Genomic DNA, 27470 nt, shown 5'->3' with positions numbered 1-27470 from the left:
TGTAAAATAGACGATCTTTCAAGAAACGTCATCCTGAATGGCTATGAAGTGCAGTCACTTCCTTCTGCCACCAGATGGCATTTTTTAAATGTCAGAGTGTTATATTTGTAAAATAGACGATCTTTCAAGAAACGTCATCCTGAATGGCTATGAAGTGCAGTCACTTCCTTCTGCCACCAGATGGCATCGACACTTCTCTCTCTCTCCCCCCCCCCCCCCCCCCCCCCAATGCTCCAGTTGTCAACTTTGAATTTCAATGATCATATTAACTTGAAAGTGCAGATGCAGCGCAGCTTAATCACACGCATTCTGTGTTATGCTCATATTAACCCTTTTAAGCAGATCTAAACATACAGATCTATACTATCAGGGAGGTCATTTAAATCATAATCAATTAATCCCTCAGGTACCTGTCCAGTAAATCATAATGCTGTTAATAAAGCCAGTATCTGACAAGTCCCCTACCAGAATGGTGACATTAATTTACACTCCTATTCAGACAGTTTGTCCACTGATGCAGTTACAAGACGTGAGGGCTGTTTAGCTTCATCTTGCGGGGACATGGTCTACACACCTGCTCCTCCTGGTCACTGGACCTATCCTGAAACATCCTCAGTCCAAAAAAAGTCAAATCTGGTTGTAGTTGATTCCAAATAATTAAAATGACATAAATCTGCAATGCTTGAAAGTGCCATATATATATATATATATACTTTTTTTTAAAAAGTACTCAGTAGTATTGTGATAAGTTTACTATTTACTGCAGCAACCAACATCAAATGACAATCTACTAACGCTGAAACAAAGTTAATTGATTGATATAAAGTAAACATATAATAAAAGTAAACATAGGAATGTCATAATGTATAAATTCTCAGTTTTAAGCACAAATTCCACATTCAGGTCTTTACTTCAGTAGAAATACTGGTTGTGCATTATAGAGGAAGTACTCATTATTATATTTAAGTAGCAGTGCACTGATGCATTAACACATAAGCAGCATTTTAATTAAGTAGCTGACTGAGCTGGTGCTAACTATTTTGTATACTGTTGGGTTATATGTTCTATGTATCCTATAAACTGAAGATATACTTTGAATGCGAATGTAACTAAATAACTAGCTGTCAAATAAATACAGTCGATTAAAAAAAAGTATTAAAATCTGAAAGGTAGTGTAATGGAAATATACAGTAAAATACCGATACTCAAGTAAGGTATTAGTGCCACAAATGTATATAAAAGTGCAGTACTAAATGTACTTACTTTCCACCACTGTGAAACAATATTTGAATAAGTGCATAAGTGAGACCAAATGATTAATTGATTTATAAAAAAAGATCTACATATTAATCAATAGTGACCATTAGTTGGGGCTCTATAGGCACAGTGGGCACCATATTAATCTATACCTCATTCACATGTCTGTCACTGAACATATATCAGACATGTAGCATACAGAAAGTCATTGATATTTCCAGCAGCCTATAGTGCTCGTCAGCCTGCATGCTTTTCAGTGTGTGGGGGGATTACTAAAAAAAAAGCGATCTAATCAAAACATCCCATAATAGATAGTAAAAAGTAGAAATATTGGCATCTTCTGATCCTGACACGGGTTTAGTGATTGTGCACAGATTATTATATGGACAGACAGTGGTAGTAAATAATCCATAAGAAGTGGGTGTGTTTATTTGTGTGTGGTGGTGGGGGGATTACCAGTGAGACGTAATGCAACTCAATCTGAGAGACTGCTGATGAAAGGAGAATGCTGCCACTGTGCATGCTAGCATGATGCATGCATGATATTGCAGGTGTTGGTGGAGAGATACTGATGAGAAGATTCAACAGCCCTGTCCCTTCACTGCTTGCTTCTAGTAGCTTGTGGAAATTTTAAACCATCTGCATTTGTCTCCACTGTCATGTGTCTGTTCAGGTAACTCTCAGCTGATACCACTTAACTGCCTGTCAGCCAATCCCTAATGAACGTACTGTTCTATACACAATATGTACATGTGTGCATGCATCTGTACAAGTAATGAGGGGCCTGGACAGTTCATTGGCTGATAACGTCATAATCTTCTCAGAGCATGAGGTTTATAAAAAGGCTCCGCTAAACACAACTCATGTAACATAAGCCTCAGCCTCGATATCACTAGGTGATACGTACAGCAACACAGGTGGTGAGTATTAACAATAATTAATTTTAATGCACATATGCTTTTTGGACACATTAGTTCATCCTATGCAATAGTAATATTGCTACACTGCATATAATAATTTGTATAACACAGTAATTTGCCTCTATTTTTGGCACTTTAAACTTCAGATGTGACATTTTTCATTAATGTGTGAAAATGACTTGATCCACATAGCTTTTTTGGGAGGATTTTTAGTATATATTTCATATTTAAATATCAGGGTTTATATAAAATAAAATATATAATAATATAAAATCTGTATTCCCTTTAAAATGTTATTTGAAATTGGTAAATGTGTATGTGTATGAGAAAAAACAATGAGGCCTTTTTTAAAAGCAATATTTGTATCTTTTCATAACATAATTCATAGTTTATTTGTAATCTGTTACTGTATACCTAGACAAGGCTATTCATTTTATGTTGCAGTTCTGTAAACTCCCTGTTTCCTACCAAGTCTACTGTCCCTGGCATATAATTTGATCGAGTATTTTGTGAGCTGCTGTCAGGTTAGGACTGCACGCAAATTCAGCATGTTCTGTCACTAATCTGATTATCAAGGCACTGTGAAGCTTAAAGGCATTGTGGAGGGTTAATTAACAATGAGTGAGCACAGGATTACATGAGCCTTCATTGTCTGCATACATGTCTGTGTTTCTTCAGATATTACATTATTGACAGAAACTGCACAATCCAAATCAGCAGAAATAGTGATTATTGTTCTTTTTTAAGCAAAACTTCAATAGATATGGTCACAATAATCAACATTTCTTATATTTTTCATTCAGGTTTTATGATCCACGCACAACACCACAGATCCCAGTACCTCCCACTGATTTTAATTTAATTTAATTTAATTTAATTTAATTTAATTTAATTTAATTTAATTTAATTTAATTTAATTTATTTTATTTTATTTTATTTTATTTTATTTTATTTTATTTTATTTTATTTTATTTTATTTTATTTTATTTTATTTATTTTCACTTTCATCACTTTCACCCATGCAGCTTCTGTTGTTTCAATTTTGAATTTCTCCCTAGGGGGATCAATGAAGATATCTTACCTTACCTTACCTTATTATGTCTCATTACAGCTCAAACAACAGAAGCATGAATATGAGTGTGGCCAAACCTGAAGCAAAGACTAGTAACAAGGCTCCCCAAAGGACCACGGCCCCTGGATCCCCACGCAAGGGCCCACCCAAGTTCAAACAGAGGAACATCCGCCAGTTCAAGAGTAAGCCTCCCAAGAAAGGCGTCATTGGGTAGGCCTTCCTTGAGTTAATGTTTTTGAGTGAAATCTAAAACGTTTGTGCTTAAAACTGCAATTTCCCCACAATAAAGCTTGTGATTTTCTTTCTTCCTCAGTTTTGGAGAGGAAATCCCTGGAATGGAATGGCTTGGCAATGGTAAGCAGACTTGGCACAATTAGGCCACCGCACCACTGAAAACTATATACAAACCAAATATAATTAACAGACTAATTAATCACTATCCTTTCTTTCTTCAACAGACATTACTGTAATCTGCCCTTGGGAAAAATACAGCCATCTAGAGCTGCATGAACTGTCTCAGTATGGTATCATCTGAGGCTATTCACTATGAAACGTTTTTTTTTGTATATACCAAAGGGAGCTGATGTGGCAAGTTCAATAACTTGAATTTCAACAATCAAACCCAGCTATCTCAATTTATGTACAATTGTTTGTTTTGAATTGTTAAGCACAAAGTAAATAACTAACATATAAGATATACATCTGCATATTGTTTATGCTGCCGAAGCTCTTTTATACAATAAATATATATTTTCATAAGACTCTCAAGCTGCCATTTTAATGTCCATAACCCACTCATGCTGAATGTGTCCTTGTTTAAATGTCTGAGTTGACAGGGGAGGGTGTGACTGAAAATTCAGGCTGTTACGCTTGAGAGAGTGTCTGCACGATGATTTTCATCATCATGTTTATTATGTCTCATCAAACTTGGAATAAAACTTGGATTTTTTAAAAACAATTTCAAAGAATTTTGTCTTCATGGTTGTTCCTTTGTGCCAATCTGACATCTCATTAACCAAAACCCAGTGCTATCAAAAATGCTACTGTGTTTAGAACATTATTACTCCAAGAAGTATTCTTCTTTATTTGTCCCTTTTCAAAGAAAAACTAGTCTGAGAGTAGAACATGTCAGCTGCAATATAATCACAAGAGGGAATAAATTACACATGAATGTAGGTCAAAAGTACATATGCGCGTCAATTAAATTCTGTATATTCACATGTAATGAGTGTGCTTCTGTGCATTTCACCAAAGCTTGAAAATCATTTCTGTTTTCATCAACAGGCCATGAGGAGAATTGGAGCTTAAAAAAAAGCTTAATTTCTAGGGTAACTGTCACTTTATTTTTTTTAAGTCAAACTTTTTGGAAATAGACCCTTAATATAAGTATCATCAATAGATGGCCTATTGCCTGGGTAACGGTACAGCATGCTGTCATCAAGCATATAAACATGCTTGTTTTTACAGCACAATGGATGTATAAGGCACATACTGTAGATTTAGATTTAGATAAAACATCAGGGGCTATAAAACTAAATGTTAAATGTTAAATGTTCAAAACCAAAATCAAAACCAAGCAAATCATGCATTTTGATCTGTTGCCTTGACATATTAAGCTGAAATTTGCTTCCTCAAAATTAGTACTTAAAGGATAGGTAAGACAAATATGGTGGGGATCCACAAGCAGTCAGCACTCATTAAATAACAGCATACAATTATATTCATCACCTCATATTATATATACACTTTATGCCACTGGATGCTTTCTAGCAGCCTTGTAGTGATAAACAGAGTCAGAATCTGGACCCCCAGTACAACAATGATAACTGTCCCTATCAGGCCTTCATGCAGCTCGATCCAGCGAGAGATCCCTCCCAGACAACCACCCAGGAAGATCACACTCTGAGCAGTAAACTCATCCAGCAGCTGGGCTCCTACACCACATTGAGAGTTCCACACAGTGCCGTTCTCCAAAGGGTCAATGCAGCATGTGGCAGGAACCCCGCAGGCCAGCACACCCGGAGCTGAGCAGTTGTAATATCTGGGGAAGGAAAAGAGTACAGTATGTTCATTTTTCTGTTCAACAACACACTGAGAAGTATTTTTGCTGTTCAAGGCATTCCTACATCATGACGATTTAGTTGTCATGCACTTTTTTTTTCTTTTTATAAATATCCAAGTTGGTCACACTCTACTCACATGTTGATTTCCCAGTCACGGTAGTTGTCTGCTCCACAGCACTGCAGATTTGACTGAATCTCGTCTGTGATGAACCTCAAATCCAGATCATCCTGGTAGCGCACCATGGCAGCTAACATCCCTGACCGCAGGACGCCACCAACCTGATCTTGTAGACTGTAAGCCACAATTGCGGCCAGCACCTGGGCTGTGATGAGTACCAGCACGACTGCAGAGAACAGCTTCAGTAAGCAACAGTTCTCTCTTAAGGCGCCAACGCAACCTGTCAGGCACAGCATAGTCAGCACAATACCCAGAGTCACAAGTATCAACATCGGGTCAGTGCCTATACTGCCAATCTTCTCCTGGGCAAATGACTCTTTGCTGATGAGGCCCCACATTCCTACACCAATAACCAACAGGCCCAGAACTGTGAACACCAGATTGGTTAGGAACAGGAAGTATTTAAGAAAATAGTCTGTCAAGGAAAAACTGTAGTAGGGTTGGACCCTTGTGAATACAGGGCTATCATGCTCCTGTCCATTGTTTGTCCCTGCTTGATGAAGCTCAGTGGTCACAAGGGCAAGCTCCTCAGCATCTTCCTTTGCAGAGCCTGCCTTCAGATACAGAAGAAGCATCTAAATACCATACTGTAAAAGAAAAGTGCATAGAGAAATGCAAAATGTACTTAACAAGACAGAAATTAAAACGTGACCCTTTACCTTTGGTATGAGTGGACTAGACTCATTTTGTGAGGTGTTCCTGCGCACCCATGGCAAAGGTATACTTCTTAGTAGCAAATATCTCCTCATGTTGTCAATCACTGGGAGACGATCCTCCCTGTGCTTTTAGCTGGTCAGAATGACACAAACTAAAGTGAAGCATAAGGGGAGAATTTTCTACAGTAGGAACAGAGGAGCATGTGAGCTGAGGTGCAGTAACTATGCTGTGTTTAGCCCCTGGCTGTAAGGCGTGGGATTTTTTCATCATGTGAGAGTCACAGTGAGGGGATTAGACGGTTATCAAAGCGTGTGTGTGTGTGTGTGTGTGTGTGTGTGTGTGTGTGTGTGTGTGTGTGTGTGTGTGTGTGTGTGTGTGTGTGTGTGTGTGTGTGTGTGTGTGTGTGTGTGTAAGAGAGAGAGAGAGAGAGAGAGAGAAACACTCACACAAAAGGCTTTTGATGTGAGGTTCACTCACTTAAAGCACACTGATATCAAAACTTTAAGCCATTATTGTTATGTAATAATTCGATTGCACATTCGATCTGTAGCCAGTATGTGATTTACAAAAAATGTTTCTTGTTGGACAGAGTACTCCATACCAAGACGTCATCAATGTACAGTAGCTATTAGCTAATCTCAGCTGTCTGGATTTGCAATATCCTGGCTGCTTATCATAATGATTATAATTACTACAATACTAATATTGATTCTATATATATATAATTCCACAAGTTCAATACAGTTAAGTTACAGCAAATTCACATTTTAACTTTGCTATCACTAACACCACTTTTGTAAAACTCCTGGTAGATAGTAATATTTCTTTCCCTAACTATTCACACATCTGACAATACATTTATTTCAACTAACTCCATTCACAGCCTCTGACACTGAAAATGATACTCATTACACTATAAACTGAAAATGCCTTTATCTGCTTAAAAGATCAAATGTCATCAATGCAGATCAGATCCCACATCTGCATAATTATACAAAATATACTTGTTATCATGTGATGTTTGTTTCTAAATATATATAACAATGCTATATTCCAACATTTTATGAATTGGAATATAGAAACATAATTCAAAATCTATGATCTCTTCTTGTATTCATGCAGCCTCTTTTTTTTTAAATTGAAGTGACAGAAAGTGATCCACACTTGTTAATGGTTGCATATTTATGGCTCCTGCTAGGCTATTCTGTTTTAGCAAAAGACATACACACACATTACTTGTGAGCTTTTCCATTGTGTTCCTTTTCTGTGTTTTATATTCAGTCAACACTGAACACAATCATTCCATTATGACTGCTTGTTTGGCAAGTTTATTGCAAAACTATTCACCACAGATGTTGTGATGTCTGCCGTGACGCTCCATGAAAATCTCTGGTGGTGTCGACAGGACTCCATGCCAGAAAACTATAAATAAAACAGGTTTTTACATACAAGTATGACAAATACTTATTAAGGACAGAGGCAAGGACCCTATTGTATTGTAGTTGTTTTTTGTAATAACCACGCTGATAATTTGAGTTGTACAGATTGTTATTGAAAACTTATGCTGCTATTAACACTGTTAGCCACAATTTTAACTTGATGTTGTAGTCCATTGTGACCACTGGAGGTCAGTGAATCCTTGTGATTCTAAACACACTCAGGTCAACCATCTTCACACCAAGCAGGTACTCCTGTTTCAGTAAAAGATCACACACTAAACTATTGAAAAACCACACCTTCAGTTGTTTTGTTTAAGTGGTGCCTTATTTAAGAATTACCTTTTGTTCAGAGTTATTCAGTATGAAGACAGCATTTGTGCATGTAAAGCTGCATGCAGTCACCATGCCCAGCCCAAATGAGCATGTTTACCTCAATGAATGATGCATATATCTGTTGATCCAGTTAGTCACAAGATGCATCTTACCATCAACTGTCATCAAAAGCAGATCAGCTCCAATGTATGAATTTGACAAAATAATCCCTTCACTTCTGTAAGGCTCATCAGGCTATCTTTGTGGTCATCTGTCTACTTCTGTTTTGGAAACATGCAAATTCTCATGGTGCACCTTCTGTTTGCCAATAGAGCTGATATATCTTAGTTTAACTGCCAACCTCTTAACATCTCTCTGATAAAGTCATTATGGAGTAATGTGCTGCTGTGAGTCAATAAACCGTATCATGTGAGAAATCACATGTGACAATGAGTTAAAAAACAGAGAAAGAGAAAAAGAAGCCAGGTTATCTCACTCTCTGGCTCTGCAGGTCCGCTGCTGTCATTCTTTCCTCTGGCTCTGCTGGAGCTGGAAGGAGCTGGAAGGCAGTAAGTCTTCTGCTGCAGACACAGCCTGAGACTGACTGGTGGTGGGCTCCAGAAGGCGGGGGATTTGTCTTGCCATAAATCTGTATCCAAATGAATGTGTATTAACAGAAAAACAAATTGCAATCTGTCGCACTCATCAGTGAACTGCCAGATTACTTTCTGTAGATAGTTGCACATGAGCATGATCTTTGCCTGCTTAACAGTGCAGATGCAACCTTATATCTATGAAAATATATTCATTAAATACAGTATTGTAAAATAACATATTAAGTATTTAATGGAAAGCAACTATGGAAGGTTACTCTGTACTTCACTAAACTATTTACATTTTATGCTACTTCATAGTTCATACAATTCTGCTTCATTTCATAGGCAGGCCTACTATTTATCTGCCAGGTGTAGGTTCTGTTTACTTTGAATACCAAGTTTTTACATATAAGATTAGCTCATAAAATATAATCAATTGCTATATATTAAACTAGCAAACAGGATATGAAAGACAAAAAAAAGTTAAAAAAAAAAAAAAAAAAGAATAAGAAGAAGCTTCTCTGCAACCAGCTATACATAAGATGCTAAAAAATTTAGCAGCAATAATGATCCAATCATACAATATAACATGGATAGGAATCATATATTTACTTTCAATTACTTTTGATGTATTACGTTTATTTTCCTGCTGATACCTTTGTACTTGAGAAGCATTGCTCTTACCTGCTGTGGAGGAATTTATCCTTGATTTAACTGAAAACTTGATCCTCCACTGCAAATACTCCACACACCTCACAGGCAATAAATATTCTGCTAGATTCAAAAAACAACCCCACACTAAAAAAGGCAATTATAAATCTGCACAAAAAGTCTTCTTTCAAATTGAAAACCGGTCTAACAGGGAGGTATTATTACAGCAGATTCACTGTTACTGAGTGGGTGTCACTGTCAGAATAATTCTTAGAAGTTGGATGTCCGGTGTTTATTTTTCATTTACAAATCTCATTGTTTCCTTGTTTATGAATCTTTTGAAATGATAGGACTCGCAGAACATTTAGTTCCCACTTGTTGAAAGGAATCCAAGTCCCTGTGTTGTGTTGTCAGCACTAAAGATGTATGGTACTGGTAGAATAATGTTCATCCTACTTACAACATACAGTACAGTATAGTCTCTGTGAGTTTAAAGTTGGTGCAGATGGCAGGGAGCATTGCCCAGTAAGATTCCTTTTCAGCAGTGTTGTGTAATATATCAATACAGCAGTCTGCAGACATCAGCAGGATGGAGTAGCATTCAGAGAATTTCCATTTTTATAAGGGGCTCCAGATAGAATAAGGAGCTATGATCTGGAATAGATCAGATCTGGAATTTCTTGCGACAAAAAGAGATGAGAAAAGATATGTGATTTGGAAAAAAGCAAGGAAAATAATAGGTATTGGCCAGTATTTCTAAATGAAGGAAAATGTGCTATACTGATCGATCTATCTATCTATCTATCTATCTATCTATCTATCTATCTATCTATCTATCTATCTATCTATCTATCTATCTATCTATCTATCTATCTATCTATCTATCTATCTATCTATCTATCTATCTATCTATCTATCTATCTATCTATCTATCTATCTATCTATCTATCTATCTATCTATCTATCTATCTATCTATCTATCTATCTATCTATCTTGCGATGGAATAATAATAATGGAATAAGTCAGGCAACATCTTATTTGAGTTATGGTTTAGGGTTAAAGGGATCTCTTGGGAACTATATATAATACATAACAGCTGTTTTAAAGTTGGCTAGAAACTTGTCAACAAAGCAGATATATCCAGGAGCTGCTGTTGTATGAAGAATAAAATTGGAAATTGACGACAAACAACATATACTTTCATTCTCTCATTTGCAGCTTCATCAAATGTGTGTGGCTCTTCACATTTCGAAAGTTAAAGGGACCATTTCTGGCTTCGTCTGTCATAGCCCAGATGTTGAGCAGATTGTATTACAGTAGGCAGTAAGAATGCTAAATTGGATCAATACTGCTACATCAAACACCACCTCTGGATTGGAGCCTACAGTGAGTGCCCACACCACTCACACCGGCAAGAAGATATGTGGAGGACAGACGGTGCACATACAGGGGGTTATCATGACCTCCCATTAAGGTTCTGTTAATCACTGTAGCTGATGCACAGGCTGCATGACATACAGTTGGACGCATGCAGATTTGCCTTTAGTGTCATTTTATGGTCTGTACATGTGCATATAGCAGTGTGCATGCATGTGAAAGGAGCAGTGTGTATCAACGCCCTGCATCTCTGAAGTGGGTGGGAGAAGGTGGGGGGAATGGCTCCGGAAGATTTGGGAGGCAGTTATAAGAGAGTGCAGCCCAAGTTAAGTTTTCTCATTTGTCACTGTGGAAGGATCGTACCACAGTGTTTTGCTCCTGTGACCTGGAGAGACTAATTCACAGAAAGGTATAGTAAAATCCAATGCAGATATGACTTAACCTGAAATTCCTTCACTCTGTTTCACCTACATGACAGTAAATCTAGATGAAAATAGATTTGAGAAGAATACATGTCCTCAAATATTGGCATGTGTCTTATTTCAGAAAATCATAATATATGGATGATATGTAATTTGCATGACAAAATCTTCTGAACTTCAGAAAAACAAAGTTCATTGAGTTATTAGCAGAATCAGCTAAATATAGTAATACATGTAAGTAAGTAATACATGTACAACTTTGTTAGCAGGTATAAGAGTTTTTCTCTTGTTTCTCAGCATGTCTTGTACTGTACTGTACTGTACTGTATTTCAGCTTTTGTCAGGTGATATAGATGATGATGAAGGGAGTGCTGGTTCTCCTCTGCATGATCTCAACATGTGGAGCTCAGAAATGGAAACAGGAAACCTCACCGTGGGACCCTAAAGGTGAGGGATGATGTGCCGTAACATTCAGTTTTCCACAATCTGTAAATGATTATCATAGATGTTACATTTCAATAGCACTTGAATATAGGATACTTCATCTTTCAGGTCATGACTAAATTAATTTCCATGTGTAGTAGAACACTCCGATGCCAAGACATGCTCAAACCTGACCCAGGTACTGGACAACTGGAAATTTGCCATTATAACCCAAGTGAAAGACCTGTTGATCAATGACCACGCCTCTGTCCTCCCTGAATACAACAGGTGAGTCACACTGGCTTCTTAATGGACTGACTACCCTGTAGAGATGATAGTACAGGCACACACTAGAAAAAGAGGGGGGGAAAGACATGTTGAGTAAGAGAGAGGTTAAATGTGCAAGAATAGAATAACAGAGTAACAATGACGTCAGTGAACATTTTATTCTTGCTCACAGTCATATAAACTAAGGCATTATGCAGTTCACTTTTCTCTGCTCTTTGCATAATCACAGACTTGTCAGAACCAGAGATATGATCCATGTTTGCTGTGGGCAACACAAGGCCAACAGTGCTCTGTAATGACCTCACTATGGAGATTGTGCCAAAAGAAAGCGGGAAGTGTTGCAGCCTTCTGTTCTAATGAATACAGTGTTTCTGGCAGACATTTCTCCAAGTTGTTGACCCTTTCCTTTAGGGATTAAGACCATGATACCAACAACAGCTCACATGTGTAGAAGTGTGTTTAATATGGACACTGTCCAGTAATAGAAGTGAACAGCATGTTTGGTGTTCTTTCCTAAATTTGGGCCAAACGCTGCTAGTTTTATATTTCTTTGTAGGGACTTTTAGGGACAATTCTTTTTGTCTGTTTCACTGATGTTTCTTGCAGACGATGAGGCTGTTACTGCTTAACAGCATGTCATGACTTTGTTCATGTTGCCAATTTGACTTGGTTCTCCTCTTGGCAATGTTTTTGCTAATAAACAATATTCCTATTTCATGTGAGCTTGTGGAGCACTGCAGTGCCAATGTCCTTTGACTGGCTATTCAAATGCTGAAACCATTTAATCATGTATACTTTTCCAAATGTCTGCATGTGTCCAGGATCCAACCTCTGTCAGATGCTCTGGGAGATCTCTACAGGCAGTTTAACACACTAAAAGATGAACTGGGGGCGCTCACTGCAAAGTTTGACAGAATGGAGGCTTTTGTGGATGAGCTCAAGGACGGCAGATCCAGTCTGCCTCAGCGGCCCATTCAGAGAATTCCCCCCAGTGTTGGTCTGAGGTCTCCACTGCGAGCTCAGATGAGGGCTCCTGCTAGGAGGATTATCACAGGAACAACACCGATCAGAGTGAGGAGGAGAGGACAACAGAGACCTTAGACCTGTTATCTTTACTGGCTTTTGTCTGTATCAGTGCTGATATATTGCTGTAAACAAGAGTTTTAATGTTTATATATTTCCAGAAGAAGATGGAGTTTATATTATTATATTGATGAGTGTGATGTGAGGAAAGGTCACATCAATAAGGCTGCATGGTGTAGACATTATGATAGACTTCTATATTATTAATGGTAAATCTTCCTTTTTGTACAAAATCACTTTGAACCACAATGTGGCAGCATGTATCAAATTACCAACTGTCATCTTGATGCTTTACACAGTATAATAGCAATTGCTGGATGTAATGCTACATAATGGTTGAAAATGTTGTCTAATGCAGTATGTAGATAACTTTTTCACATTGTTTAACTTTGGCATTTTTTTGTGTTTTTGCTTGATATATTTGGACTATGCTTACCCAATTCATTATTAAAAACATATTCATATCAATTGATTTTTTGTAGAATCTATCAATTTTAGAGGGATAATACACTTAACGATGTGCCTCTCATTCCCAAGCAAACTCACACACCAGTTTCAGAGGAGCTGCCATGCAAGGACCTGGACAACACAAATTTGGTAAGTGTAGTTGTTGGTAAGTTTTAGTGTCTTGATCAAAGACACTCCAACAGAGGATGAGAAGAGCTGGGGATTGTGCCTCCAACCCTGTGCCACTGCTGCCCCCAGTATCAATGACATACAGCAGCATGGGTTATCAAAAATAGTTGACAACTATTAGCTATTTCCCCCCCCACCTGACTCCAAGTTTAAGCAAATCATACAACATTGTCAAAGTTTGCTAGATTTACTGAGTATAATGAAAGCTGAACACTTATACGATGTACTAACCATCATGGTTGATAAAATGAAAGCCAGAGGTTTTACTTTGGAGGCTAAAAACAAAGTAACAAAGTCAAAAATGAAACTTTACTCTGACAATAATGGAGAAACCTTTCCTCAGTACAGTCCTGCTCGCTGGTATAAACAGATTCCAGGAGTAGTTCCTCAGTATATGCTGAGGTTTATCACAGCTGGAGCTCTGTAAAATATGGCTCTGGTTTCTCTTCTCCCAAATTCACATCTAATCATCAGTCAAAATCAGATTATCGACTGATCATCAACAATGCAGTCGATTACTGTAAAGTATGGGACAGCTCTGCTAATGAGTATGTATCACAGTGATTTACACTGTGACAAAAACATCCTCATTGAACACTTCTGCTATTTGATTCTCTGACACTTGCAAGCTGAAACAATGCTTTGTAAAACACAATGCACAATGATTTTTTTCAAACAAAGCTAAGCATACTTTGTCCAATCTTACTGTGATCCCTTCAACATTATATTACTATGTACTTTTCACACAGCTATGTTTGAGTTGTAGAAAACTTACACCAGCTGTCATCAACACTTAAAATATGATAAAACTTTCTTGAGACAAATCTTCAGATGCACTGGTATAGATAGACTTCCATGTGCAATAAAAATGACATTATTTAAACAAACTGATGTTACTTTATGAGAAAGGCCCCAAAGTCCACAGATACACAGTTTTCAAAAACTGTTCAGTCATGTGTAGTTAAAACATGAAAACATTAAAAATGTTTCAGTGACTAACAATCATCTAAAAGAGAGATTTAAGTTTGAGAATTAGAAATGTAAAGTTACTGACATGAGGAATACAATATGCTCATAATTAATAACAGTTGTATAATTATACTACTACTACTACTAGTACTACTACTACTACTACTACTACTACTACCACTAAAATAATAATAATAATTAAAGCCGCAAGCGGCGATGGCGGGCCCTCGCTCACCCATGCCACCGCGGGGCCTGAGGCATGGCGGGGCTGTGGCGTGAAGCAGAAAGTGAGAAAAAACATGGAAGGAGGCCAAAAATGCAATGTTTCGTTCATCCAGTAGGGGGCAGTCACAGGTAGTTACACATATGGTCTGGTGTGGTCTGGTGTGTTCAGGGCGGCCACTCATCACTCATGTGAAGTTTGGAGTGAATCGGACAAAGCAAGAGGGAGTTATGAGCATTTGATGGTTCATCCACCAGGGGGCAGTAATGGGATGCGTGCAGGTGTGTTCAGGGTCAGTCCCTCATCACATATGTGAAGTTTCGTGGAAATGGGACAAAGCATGAGGGAGTTATGAGCAGTTGATGGTTCATCCACCAGGGGGCAGTAATGGGATGCATGCAGGTGTGTTCAGGGTCAGTCCCTCATCACACGTGAAGTTTTGTGGAAATCTGACAATGTTGATGCAAAAAATGGCACTTCCTGTTTCCACTAGGGGGCGACATGAGCGACACCCCTATCAGATGGAAGAGGTCTCCACCCTGGACCTGTGTATCAATTTTCATGATGAAACGTGTTCAATAAAGCCATCAAAAAGCCAAACGTATTTTCATGGCGAGGAATTGATGGTAGCCACGCCCCCACAGGGACGCCATTACTCGTAGCTTCACAGTGTTCATAATGTAGCTTCACCAACTGGTTCTGCATGCTTTAGAAGTGGAATGAAGTTGATGGGGTCAACTATGTATTTTTCATGAATTTAAGTTCACTTCCTGTTACCACCGGGGGGGCGCTATGAGTTACGTGGGAAGTTAATATATCGGGACGTTCAGGGCGGAGCCATCATCATGTCCAGCAAGTTTGAAGCTGATTGGATGAAGTATGTGGGCGTGAGAGCCACTCGTATGTACATGGCGAGCACGTCAAAGTTAGTTGAGCCCTGGCAGACACGCCCTTTGACCTACGGATGCGCAGAGCACAACTTAAGCTCAGCTAGGTCTGGAGATGTTGCGTACCTAATTTGAACTTGATCGGGCGAACGCTGTGGGAGGAGTTAATTTTAGGCGGGAAAAATCAAAACCAAAATGGCCGACTTCCTGTTGGGTTGATGTCATGAGGTCAAGAGGCTTTTTTGCATATGTGGGTATAATACATATGTCTACCGAATTTTGTGAGCATAGGACAAAGTTAGAAAAATTCCCTATGGGCATTTTTGGACTTTGTAGGGGACGCTATTCCGCCATTCTGCGTCGACCATGTGCGACCACCCAAAAATATCGAATTTCGGATGAGGCCGGACGTCCGTGCAAAAGTATAAGCATTTTCGCATTTGGGAAAGGGGCGAAATTGGGGCACGAAATGTCGGAATAATAATAATAATAATAATAATAATAATAATAATAATAATAATAATAAACATTACAATTTCAATAGGGCTTTCGGCAGGCGACTTGCAGTCGCCGCTCGGGCCCTAATAATAATAATAATAATAATTAACATTACAATTTCAATAGGGCTTTCGCTAGGCAACTTGCAGTCGCCGCTCGGACCCTAATAATAAACATTACAATTTCAATATAGCATTTTTCCCCGGGGGTCTTCCATACCACATGATTACTTGATTACTTGATTACTTTGGGGTCACTTGCACTTTGGGGTCACTTGCACGTTGGGGCATGAACGAATTTCAATAGGGCTTTCGACAGGCGACTTGCAGTCGCCGCTCGGGCCCTAATTATTAATAATAATAATAATAATAATAACATAGCATGTTATAATTTTAGAATAAACCACAAATGTGATGATAGTTGATTTATGAGTGAAAACTGTGCAAAAGTTATTTTCTCCAACCCTTAGCAACATTTTCTTTTGTATTTTTTAGATGAACATTAAACCTACAATATCTGTATGAACATACACTATAAAAATATCAAAACAAATAGTACAAAAATAAACAACATAAATACACACAAAAAAGGAGCTCACATAACTGTGTTTAATAACATAAATATCAGTACAGCCACTTCCTCAGAGTCTCTCACACACATCTGTAAGGGAGATGGGAAAATGGCAGACTGTATAAGAAACAATCATACACAGTTAGCTTAGACAAGATTGTAACAATTATGCCGCTAAAGGGCTGTACATAACAAAAATACCCATACACACTAACATACATTTCTCTTTTAAAAAACCCAAAGAATAGCATGTGTGACATATATAAAACAATATTCATGCTTTGTTTAGTGTTTTTAGCGCATTTTAGGATCTTAATTACTGGAGCACCCCTATCATATTACCTCTCTATCTACTGAAAAGAAGGGCACGAAGTGACATCACTGATAGGTCAAAATTAGAAAATAAAAAAAATTAACAAATTAAAGGATCCCCAAAGAAATATATAAAAAAACAAAAAAATCAACAACAAAATATGAACAAAAGAGGAAAATTGAGGTTTGGTGAAATAAAAAAACAACAACAACAATTTACTGAATACATCGGTTACACTGACATTTGTTTATGAATAAGTGATGTGAGTATGCTGACACAAGATGTCTAAATACTTTTATGATGAAAATTAATTATATGATCATAAACAACAGCAGTGAACTTCTTTGTCATGAAATATTTGGATGTGTAACCACATATATGATGAAGTTGATTTATGAATGCAGACTATGTTGCATGTTGAAACTCCTCCTCCTCCACTTCTCTTCTCCTCAGTGTGTATAAGCTTCAGTCTCTCTTCTCCTCACACTCCAACCCTGCTCACCTCTCATTTGGACAGTAAGAGACGTTTACATCACACACTGACATCATGCTGGGGATCCTCTGCACTCTCATCACTGCTCTAACATGTAAGATATTCTTCTCATTCTTTTTTTGTCCCATATTTTAAGCCATAAACCTTTTAACTGATGTCTTTCTGTGTTTGTTGACAGATGTTGATGCAGTGATAGTTCTTACTCAGACGCCTGCTGTCCACACAGTCTCTACAGGACAAGAAGTTGTTCTCAAATGCAACATTCAGAGAGATGATAGTATTTCTGTTCGCTGGTATAAACAGGTTCCTGGTAAAACTCCTCAGTATGTTCTGAAATTTCACCATTCTAACAATTCACCCAGCTTTGGAACAGGATTCTCCTCAGACCGATTCAACTCTAAATCCTCATCAAACATAGATTACCAGTTCATCATTAAGCGAGCAGAGACAGGAGACTCTGCAGTTTATTACTGTCATACATGGGACAACTCTGCTAATGAGAACATATCACAGTGATTTACTCTTTGACAAAAACCTCTTCACTAAGTACTTCTGCTTTTTGAGTCTCTCACACATCAATAATTACTTATACTCCCTACTATACATGACCATACACTCTAAAAATGACTACTAACCTTTTTCATTTATCTATTTGTAAAATATATAAAAGTTTAGTGGCTGATCTCTTCATTTTGCTCTTTTCATTTGCACTGAACAATGCAATGCAAAGACACTAATGAGTGGTGAACAAATATAAGCATGGAGATTTGTTCATGACTTTAGGGACTCATTCATGTGATAAATATCTTAAACACTTGGGAAATAGTTCAGTAAGTCAACCTTGCATCTAGACCATTTAACACATAGAAACAAAGACTAAAAAAAGTCATCACATGATTTTATTCTTTGAAAACATCAATGAGTAAATCAACACTATACAAAAATGTTACAAAATCAAAGTTCGTTGGGATTAAGATGGACTCTGCAATTGTGTGAGTATATAATATAGATAATTGTGATAAAATATGATTACAGATAAACATTTCTGTTAAAACGCTGCTTTTATTGTAGTGTAACTCTAAATTTGTGTTTGGAATTTGGGAAGTTTATGAAAATGACTGATATGTGTTTGCACAGATGTCACATTTCAGGAGACAGCTACAGAAAAAGATCCATAAAAAACAATGTTATGGAACACTTGGGTAGTTGAGTGGTTAAAGTGCGTGCCACATAAAGGCCACCAGGGACCTATGCTAAAGGTCATTCCTCTCTCTCTCCCTGTTTCCTGTCGGCCTCTCTGTCAACTACTGTACTTTCAAATAAAGGCAAAAGCCCCCCCCCCAAAAAAAAATAATCTTAAAACAGCAATGGTACATACAATGAATTTCCATCACTTCTATCTGTGATTGATGTAGTCAGCACTTTTTCACAACACTCCTCCTCCCAAATCCAAAATAAGTCTTTAAGGTTTATGTTGTTGGAGGGTTTTTCTGTAGTTTTTTTTATTTACATTTTTTTTATCTGTTTATAAGTTACAGTTATTTCAACCTCTTTGTGGTCTAACTGGTCCCAAGCAGAAGTGACATCACTATGTGGGATAATATACAGTACATGTTGTTATCTGTGATTGAATTTCTGGCAAACAAAAGCGACTTATGATCAGTTGTGATCTCTGCTTCTCTTGGTGACTAATACTCATGCTGACATTTGTTCATGAATAAGTGATGTGAGTATGGAGACACAAGATGTCTAAATACTTTTGTAAAGAAAAATAGTTATGTGAACATAAAAAGCATCAGTGATCTTGTTTGTCTTTAAATAATTTAATGTAAACCACATTTATGATGCAGTTGAATTATGAATGCAGACTATACTGCATGTTGAAACTCCTCCTCCTCCACTTCTCCTCTCCTCAGTGTGTGTATAAGCTTCAGTCTCTCTTCTCCTCACACTCCAACCCTGCTCACCTCTCAGCTGGACAGTAAGAGACGTTTACATCACACACTGACATCATGCTGGGGATCCTCTGCACTCTCATCACTGCTCTAACATGTAAGATATTCTTCTGATTCCTTTTATATCTCATATTTTAAGCCAACAACATTTCACTTATGTATTTTCCTGTGTTTGTTGACAGATGTTGATGCAGTGATAGTTCTGACCCAGACGCCTGCTGTCCACACAGTTTCTACAGGACAAGAAGTTGTTCTCAAATGCAACATTCAGAGAGATGATGGGCAGTATGTCCGCTGGTATAAACAAGTTCCTGGTAAAGCTCCTCAGTATGTTCTGAGGTGTTCGACTCTAAATCCTCGTCAAACATAGATTATCAGTTCATCATTAAGAGAACAGAGACAGGAGACTCTGCTCAGTATTTCTGTCAGACATGGGACAGCTCTGCTTCTGCAGCTGTATCACAGTGTTTCACACTGTTACAAAAACCTCAGTGAGAGTCTCACTACAGTTTTTCTCAGTTTTGACCAAAAACAATTAATTAAAATTGAGGCAACCTGAAACAAAATAAGGAAGAATACTAAACAAATTCATCTTAAGAGTCAAAAGTTCAAATTATCTTTAATATAATATGTGAACAAACTTCAGTGGATAGTCTGAATGGAGCTCTGAGGAAGGAAAACATTTCCACCATCATCCTTCTTCATTCACTGATGATATTCAGACTTTTAACATCAACATAAAAACAAAATGATGCAACAGGAGATTCAGAATCAATCCTCAAGTCCAGCAGTGTTTTGGATTATAAACACACTGATGAAGGGAACGAGATGTTGACAGTGAAAGTTGGTCTCAACAGGATGTTTCAGTTTCACTCCCCTCATTAGAGACAGTCAGGAGGTTTTTGTACAGCCATGTGTACAAACTGAATCACTGTGGTATTCGGACAAGGAACCAAGCTGATTGTGACAAGTAAGTACTTTTAAACTGATCATAAAACAACATGGATTCATTGTTTCTGATGAATATTAAGAGAAGATAATCAATGGTTTGTTCTTGTTCATAACATTGAACATGTTTTTCTGTGAATACATTTGGTTTCATTAATTTTGTGCTTCAGCTTTGATACCAAACTGTGTGTCTGAAGACAAAGAACAGATCATCAAATGATCACAGTGTTTAAAATGTTTTCTACAAATATTGTTAAAAGTAGTTTTTTAACAGATGTAGAAGATTTTGATAATTTATTTACATTTAGAAATCAGTTTTAATATTTAAACACATTGAATAATCTGCTATAGGAATGATAAATTATCTTTCAAATGTGTTTTAGATTATATCAAAAAAGACTAAATTATGGTGCTTGTGGTGTTTAATTACTTATTTTATGAGGTTTTAGGATATTTTTTGAATTTATTGGAATTGTATATGTTTGCTTCATTTCAGTTTTTCTTAATGTTTTGATAGACACAACTAAATGATACTTTCCAACAGTGACTGAAATTAGTTGTTAATTGATCATTGTAATCTAATTTCATGATTGATATATTTTATTTAATAATATATCTAATAATAAATAACATTGTTCATATTTTAAGTGATGAATTTTTTTTATGTTGCCATTTAAAATCCCTTTTACTTCTTCTGTTAGTTATATTGTCCAAACACCTAATGAATGAATCTGTTACTGTCATGCTTGTTATGAATGATTTAATTTCTAGTGTTTCTGTTTTCTCTTTGACTTTAATGACAGTTATGTATAATTGTCCTTCATGTATTTTCAGGCTCCAGCCTCTCTCCTCCTGTCCTGACAGTCTTCCCTCCGTCCAGTGCTGAGCTCCAGTCCAATGAAGCCACTCTGGTCTGTCTGTCCAGTCAGTCTGTGCCTTTTGCAGATGTGACCTGGTTGTCTGCTGGGAGTCCAGTGAGCAGTGGGATCTCTACCAGCACCGCTGTTCAGCAACCAGACCAGACTTTCCAAATCAGCAGCTATCTGTCCATCCAGACGTCAGACTGGAACATGGATAAGGTTTACACATGTAAAGTGTCTTTGGGCTCACAGACTTCAGAGACAAACATCAACAAGTCAAAGTGTCCCACTGAAGAATAGTAGAGGAGCAGAATGATCATTTAAAATCAACTTCTTTACTGTTTGTGCTGTTTGTTCATTACAAGGTAAGAAAAAATGTGTCTGCATGCTTGTAATAAATGTTGTGACAGTTAGGTGGAGGTGTTGTATCAGCTTTGCAGTTGTTACATTTTTCAAGACTTGTTTTATTAAATAAAAGCATTCTAATAAAAACAGTTTGTGTTATTTTGTTGTTTTTAAAATATAAAACAATATTGGTTCAACTGCAATAAATGTAAACTTCACTACATTACATTTTTTCTTTAATGTTCCTCTCACTGATAATTACAGTTTATCCAGAAGAGACAGATAACTGACACCTATCTATTTTATTTTTACTTGACAATATTCTTTATATATTGGGTTTATACATGCAATAAATACCAGGGAGCAAACTTGATTAATATTAATTTGTTGTATTTGATTAACTTTTAATGGTTAAGATCTTAGATAATGAGATAAAGTGAGTAGAAACTGAAACTGAGCTGACTTTTCATCCTTCATCAGTGAAGCATCACTTCTCTCCTCCCTCTCTTCTTAACCAGGATGCAGGTGCGCGCCTCCTCTCCTTATTTATAGCTCCATGTAAATGAAAAGGTCAAGTGTCAATTCTGTAAAATCAGAAGATCTTGTCTGACTGGATACACAATAATTGATCAATTAATTATCATTTCATCAATCATAGCCCCTTCTCCTGTGACACATTATTATATGTTTCTGAAGGATTGAGATGTATTTCACATGCAGAAATGTGGCAAGATGATTTATCTTACAGATAGGCTAAGCCATTGATTTATTAGTTTAAAAGAGAATGTGTTGTTATAATAACCAAATCACTTTCACTTCAATAAAACAAACACAAAACAAGATTTTCTTTCAACAAAATGCTTTTTATTTAACCAATAAGTGCAAAATGCAGCATAGCTAAAACATTTCCTGTAACTAAACAGATTAACTCTGTCACACAAATTACTTTTTTTTTGTTCACATCAGTATTAGTCATTTATAAAACTTGCAATGGATAAACAGCACTAGCAGGAATGATGCGGATACATCTAGTTGTATCCTACTATTCTTCGGGGCAGGAAGACTTTGCTACGTTTCTCTCTGCTCTTTGGGAGCCAAGAGATACTTTACATGTGTAAACTTTGTCTGCGGACCATTGGGAGGGTTTAATGGACAGATAGCTGCTGATGTGGTAAGTCTGGTCCGGTTGCTGAACAGGGGTGCTGACAGAGATCCCGCTGGTTACTGGACACTCATCACCAAACCAGGTCACATCTGCAAAACCCTTAAACTGACTGGGCAGAATAGCCAGGCAGACTAGTGTGGCTTTGATGGACTGGAGGTCAGCACTGGTCGGAGGAAAGACTGTCACTAATAATATAATAACACTAACCCTAAAATAATAGTACATTGTTGATGTTTTGAGTTTTTTTCAATTGACATTGATTACATAACTAGAAATATTTTGAGAAAATAACATTTTGCTATGGTGGAGGCTTCTTACGGTTGTTTATTCTTGGGGTCCCCAGCCATTAGTCCTTGTATATTAAATATGTTAATAAGATACGGGTTAAGTTATAGTTTTAAAGATTCATGTTGTAATCAAATAACAATATTTAGATTTTGGAAGAAAAACAAATACATTTTTGTTCTTTTAATAGCCATGTTTTGTGGTCCTGGGGTATCCTCTTTAAAAGCACCCTATGCAGTTTTAATTGATGGAAATATTTATTGAGTTCATGTTTTCCATGGTTCCTAATTTAAAGGGACTGTTGGAGCCATATTAAGGGTTCTAATGTTAAACAAGAACTTTCTGTTGATCGGTGTATGCAGTATTTAAGTTTGATGTTAAATTATGTTTTGACTTATGAGATACTGATATCTGATAACTTAAGTAGAATATAGATGATATAGTTGCTTGGTGCTCACCTGTGTAGGTGCTGATTATCTGACATGATCCAGCTCTGTTGCTTCAGACCTGGCAGCCTACAAGTAGGTTTTGAGTAGGTTAGAGGACGGAGAGCAATAGTTTTCTGACTGCTCACATCTAAACATATCAAACTCCTATTTTGAATATTATCATTTTGTAAAGTCAACTGGAGTATATTAATTGATCAAATTATAAATTCAGTTATTGAAAATGATATACATCCGTGCATGCTTTGTAGGTGTGTGTGTCGGGTACTCCACGTAACCTCTAGTGGTTAAAAATAATTGACTGATTAGCCATCAATAGGGAAACATTTTGAAAGAGGCAGCAGACACTGACTGGTGAGTATCCTAAATACTGCTCTTCCCAGAGGTGTACTTGGAACATGTAAACACTAACTCTAAAATACTTATAGTCTGTTTTGTTTATATAACTAATAATGCTTTGAGAAGAAATAACTCAACATTTTGCTATGATAAATGTTTCTTAGTTTATTCTTAGTACTTAGGGTTTCCAATCGGTAGTCCTGGTATATTGAATATTTTGGTAAAATGAGGATTAAGGTGAAGTTTTAATGATGTATGCTGTAATCAAATAACAATATTAACACTCATTTTAAATGGTGGGTTGTTATACACCAAGTATTGATGGCTCTACTATTAATTGACATCTGTCAAGGATTCAAAAAGCAGTGAGGAGGTTTTTGTCACAGTATAAATCACTGTGATACAGCCTCATCCACAGAGTTGTCTCATGTATGACAGTAATAGATTGCACTAAGTCATCCTCCTTACATGTTAGAGCAGTGATGAGAGTGCAGAGGGTCCCCAGCATGTTGTCAGTGTGTGCTGAGAATGACCTTGTAACTTGGAAAGTGAGTTTACTGCTGAAAGATTAGAGGGTTTGGAGGATGAGGAGAGGAGGTGCTGGAGGAGCAATTTAATACAACACTGAAACTGAGAGTGACTGACAGGAGGAGGAGCTAAAACTGTATAGCTGAAATCCTACAGTTTTATTGGACTACGTTTGATAACATTTAGATTATGCTAAAAGTTTGAATTTGCTAAATATGAAATAACAACATGTTTCAAGTGATGATTTTAAGAAACTAATATTATGAACATGCTTTGGTTCTGCAAAGGTGTACAGTGTCCTTGATGTACACAATTGAATAAACATTATTATTTCGTTTTCAGTCATGGGAACTTCCCTCTGATTTTACAGAGAGTTGACACTTGACCTCTTCATTTACATGGAGCTATAAAAAAGGAGAGGAGGCCTGCAGCTGCATCCTGGTTAAGAAGAGAGGGAGGAGAGAAGTGATGCTTCACTGACATAAGAAAATACATATTTTCAGTTTCTACTCAGTTTATCAGATTTGTATCAGATAATGTTAAATATTGCAAATTAGTAAAACTAGATGAAGATATATTAATCAGGTTATGTCCTGTCTTGTTCTTTTATTGCAAATATAAACCTCAAAAAACAATATAGCTCACTGAATTTAAAGCTGGTAATACATATTCAAGTAAAACTTAATTTGACATATGTAAATCACCTGTTAGTTTTAGATTAATTGTAATTCTCAGTGTATGAACATCAGATAAACTTTTTTCCAATCACAATGCATTAAGTTTATTAGTCTTGAAAAATGTAACAACTGCAAAGCTGATACAACACCTCCACCTAACTGTCACAACATTTATTACAAGCATGCAGACACATCTTTTCTTACCTTGTAATGAACAAACAGCACAAACAGTAAAGAAGCTGATTTTAAATGATCATTCTGCTCCTCTACTATTCTTCAGTGGGACACTTTGACTTGTTGATGTTTGTCTCTGAAGTCTGTGAGCCCAAAGACACTTTACATGTGTAAACCTTATCCATGTTCCAGTCTGACGTCTGGATGGACAGATAGCTGCTGATTTGGAAAGTCTGGTCTGGTTGCTGAACAGCGGTGCTGGTAGAGATCCCACTGCTCACTGGACTCCCAGCAGACAACCAGGTCACATCTGCAAAAGGCACAGACTGACTGGACAGACAGACCAGATTGGCTTCGTTGGACTGGAGCTCAGCACTGGACGGAGGGAAGACTGTCAGGACAGGAGGAGAGAGGCTGGAGCCTGAAAATACATGAAGGACAATTATACATCAACATGACAGTAACATATTAATTTGTATTACTTTTTTTGACAATAACAATTAAGCTGAAAATCAAGCTCTAAAAACAAACAATTATTGTCTATCATTTTTATAAAGACAAAAATCCACAAAGCACAAATACTGTTTGAATTCAACTGAAATAATTTCAGTCGAACAATTATAATATATGAGTGGTCACTTTGCTTTAGTGGTGTCTAAGCAATAAAGAAAAATATATATTTATTTTTAAACAACCAATATAATCTTTGGATACATTAAAAGTTGCAATTAAACTTACTTAAAGATTACTTAAATAACACATGCATAGTAAATGTAAATTTATATGACAATGTTAAATATTTTTTTTAGATAACAAACCTGTAACTAGAATGCTTTTACAAGGTTAAAACTGATCAAAATATTTAAATAAATATTCCAAATGTTGTGCATCTCTTTAAAATGCCTCAAACATTAAAATAAACTATTCGAATATAACACATATGTGTATATATATATCATATTCTCTTTGGAATATTTCACATGCATACACAGAGGTGTATTGCTGCAAGGCAGCCCCTGCCATCAGTGTATGACTGTGTGTGTGTGTGTGTGTGTGTGTGTGTGTGTGAATGAGTGAATGTGACTTGGAGTGTAAAAGTGCTTTGGGTGGTCTGAAGACTATAAAAGCATTACATGAGGGGATGTTCGAGAGATCATTTGTCATAATTTCTGTGTCAGACACTCAAAAAGCAGAACTGAGCAATGAGGTTTTTGTCACAGCGTGAATCACTGTGTACATTCTCCGAGCCATCCCATGTTTCACAGTGATAGACTGCTGAGTCTCCCTCTGCTACATTGTTAATGGTCAAGGGATACTCTGTTCCAGACAGATGACTAGATGTGAATTTTGGAGTGGAGTAACCAGAGCCATATAATGGAGAGCCGTAGCTATAATGAAACCTCAGCACGAACTGAAAAGTGCCTCCTGGAATCTGTTTATACCAGCGAGCCCCATCATCTGTAGAAACATCACAGTCCATGGTGACTGTATCTCCTTTCCTCACTGTCACAACAGGAGGCTTCTGTGTCACCACCGTCACACCACTCACACCTGGAAACAACAAGATGACATGGAGTCAAGACAAACACACAGACTGATGAATCCAACATGAGGTCAACTGCAGTCATCCTCCTTACATGTTAGAGCAGTGATGAGAGTGCAGAGGGTCCCCAGCATGTTGTCAGTGTGTGCTGAGAATGACCTTGTAACTTGGAAAGTGAGCTTACTGCTGACAGATTACAGGGTTTTGGAGGATGAGGAGAGGAGGTGCTGGAGGAGCAATTTAATACAACACTGAAACTGAGAGTGACTGACAGGAGGAGGAGCTTTGGTTAAATATGCATAGTTTGATATATTTGTTGGTATCTTCTGTGAAGAAAACATTACGAGGTCATGAATTAAACACTAAATAAAAAATAAAAAAAGAAGTTCTGCCTCAATAGAAGTGTTAATTTGTGAAAAAAACAGTAGGTTACATGATTTATAATTGTTCCATAAGTGAAAAAGAGACACTTATTGCAGGATGTAAGCTGTGGCTCTGCATATGTGTACATCAACACAAATATGAAAAACAAACCAACTTCTATTGATTAAATGCTAATGATTCAAACATCACTGTGTTTTCAGTCAAGTTTTACAGAGAACTGACACTTAACCTAATAATTTACATGAAGTTAAATAAAGAGAGGAGGCCTGCAGGTGCATATTGTGTCAGTGAAGAGGGAGGAGTTGAAAGCGACACTTGACTGTCAGTACTTTTCTTGTCTTTTTTTTATTTTTTTAACACCAGTACAAATAGTCATGGTACTCTTGCTTGTGTAATAGTAATCCAGTACTGCCATCTAGTGTCCTTTTAACATAATGACAATATGTTTTATATATATCATCTTGTTTCAATTTTATTTTGGTGGGAACATATG

At 37.0% G+C, this 27470-nt stretch overlaps 3 protein-coding genes, 1 pseudogene and 1 gene segment (V, D, J or C); 3 read left to right on the top strand and 2 right to left on the bottom strand.

The window, feature by feature from the left end:
- The first annotated feature begins 3301 nt into the window (after positions 1-3301).
- LOC133999877 (retinal cone rhodopsin-sensitive cGMP 3',5'-cyclic phosphodiesterase subunit gamma-like) lies at positions 3302-3784 on the top strand. Its single transcript, XM_062439217.1, has 3 exons — positions 3302-3459; positions 3563-3603; positions 3708-3784. The coding sequence occupies exons 1-3, from the start codon at positions 3305-3307 to the stop codon at positions 3782-3784; spliced, it is 273 nt and encodes a 90-aa protein (XP_062295201.1). The 5' UTR covers positions 3302-3304.
- A 1199-nt stretch (positions 3785-4983) lies between these two features.
- tspan10 (tetraspanin 10) lies at positions 4984-6239 on the bottom strand. The gene is made up of 3 exons (XM_062439278.1): positions 6150-6239; positions 5449-6044; positions 4984-5290 (listed from the first exon to the last, which is right to left on the bottom strand). The coding sequence occupies exons 1-3, from the start codon at positions 6237-6239 to the stop codon at positions 4984-4986; spliced, it is 993 nt and encodes a 330-aa protein (XP_062295262.1).
- Positions 6240-17330: 11091 nt separating this feature from the next.
- Positions 17331-17882, top strand: LOC133999259 (Ig kappa chain V-VI region NQ2-6.1-like). The segment is given in 2 exon segments: positions 17331-17422; positions 17507-17882. Coding segments are annotated over 2 exon segments (378 nt in total).
- A 1443-nt stretch (positions 17883-19325) lies between these two features.
- LOC133999260 (immunoglobulin lambda-1 light chain-like) lies at positions 19326-21575 on the top strand (annotated as a pseudogene).
- Positions 21576-25084: 3509 nt separating this feature from the next.
- Positions 25085-26727, bottom strand: LOC133999772 (immunoglobulin lambda-1 light chain-like). Its single transcript, XM_062439076.1, has 3 exons — positions 26688-26727; positions 26281-26601; positions 25085-25471 (listed from the first exon to the last, which is right to left on the bottom strand). The coding sequence occupies exons 1-3, from the start codon at positions 26725-26727 to the stop codon at positions 25146-25148; spliced, it is 687 nt and encodes a 228-aa protein (XP_062295060.1). The 3' UTR covers positions 25085-25145.
- Positions 26728-27470: the final 743 nt, after the last annotated feature.

Source organism: Scomber scombrus, chromosome 18 (assembly GCF_963691925.1).
Source record: "Scomber scombrus chromosome 18, fScoSco1.1, whole genome shotgun sequence".
Taxonomy (NCBI): Eukaryota; Metazoa; Chordata; class Actinopteri; order Scombriformes; family Scombridae; genus Scomber; species Scomber scombrus.
Note: the sequence above shows the minus strand (reverse complement) of the source record. Positions and strands in the feature narration are given on the sequence as shown.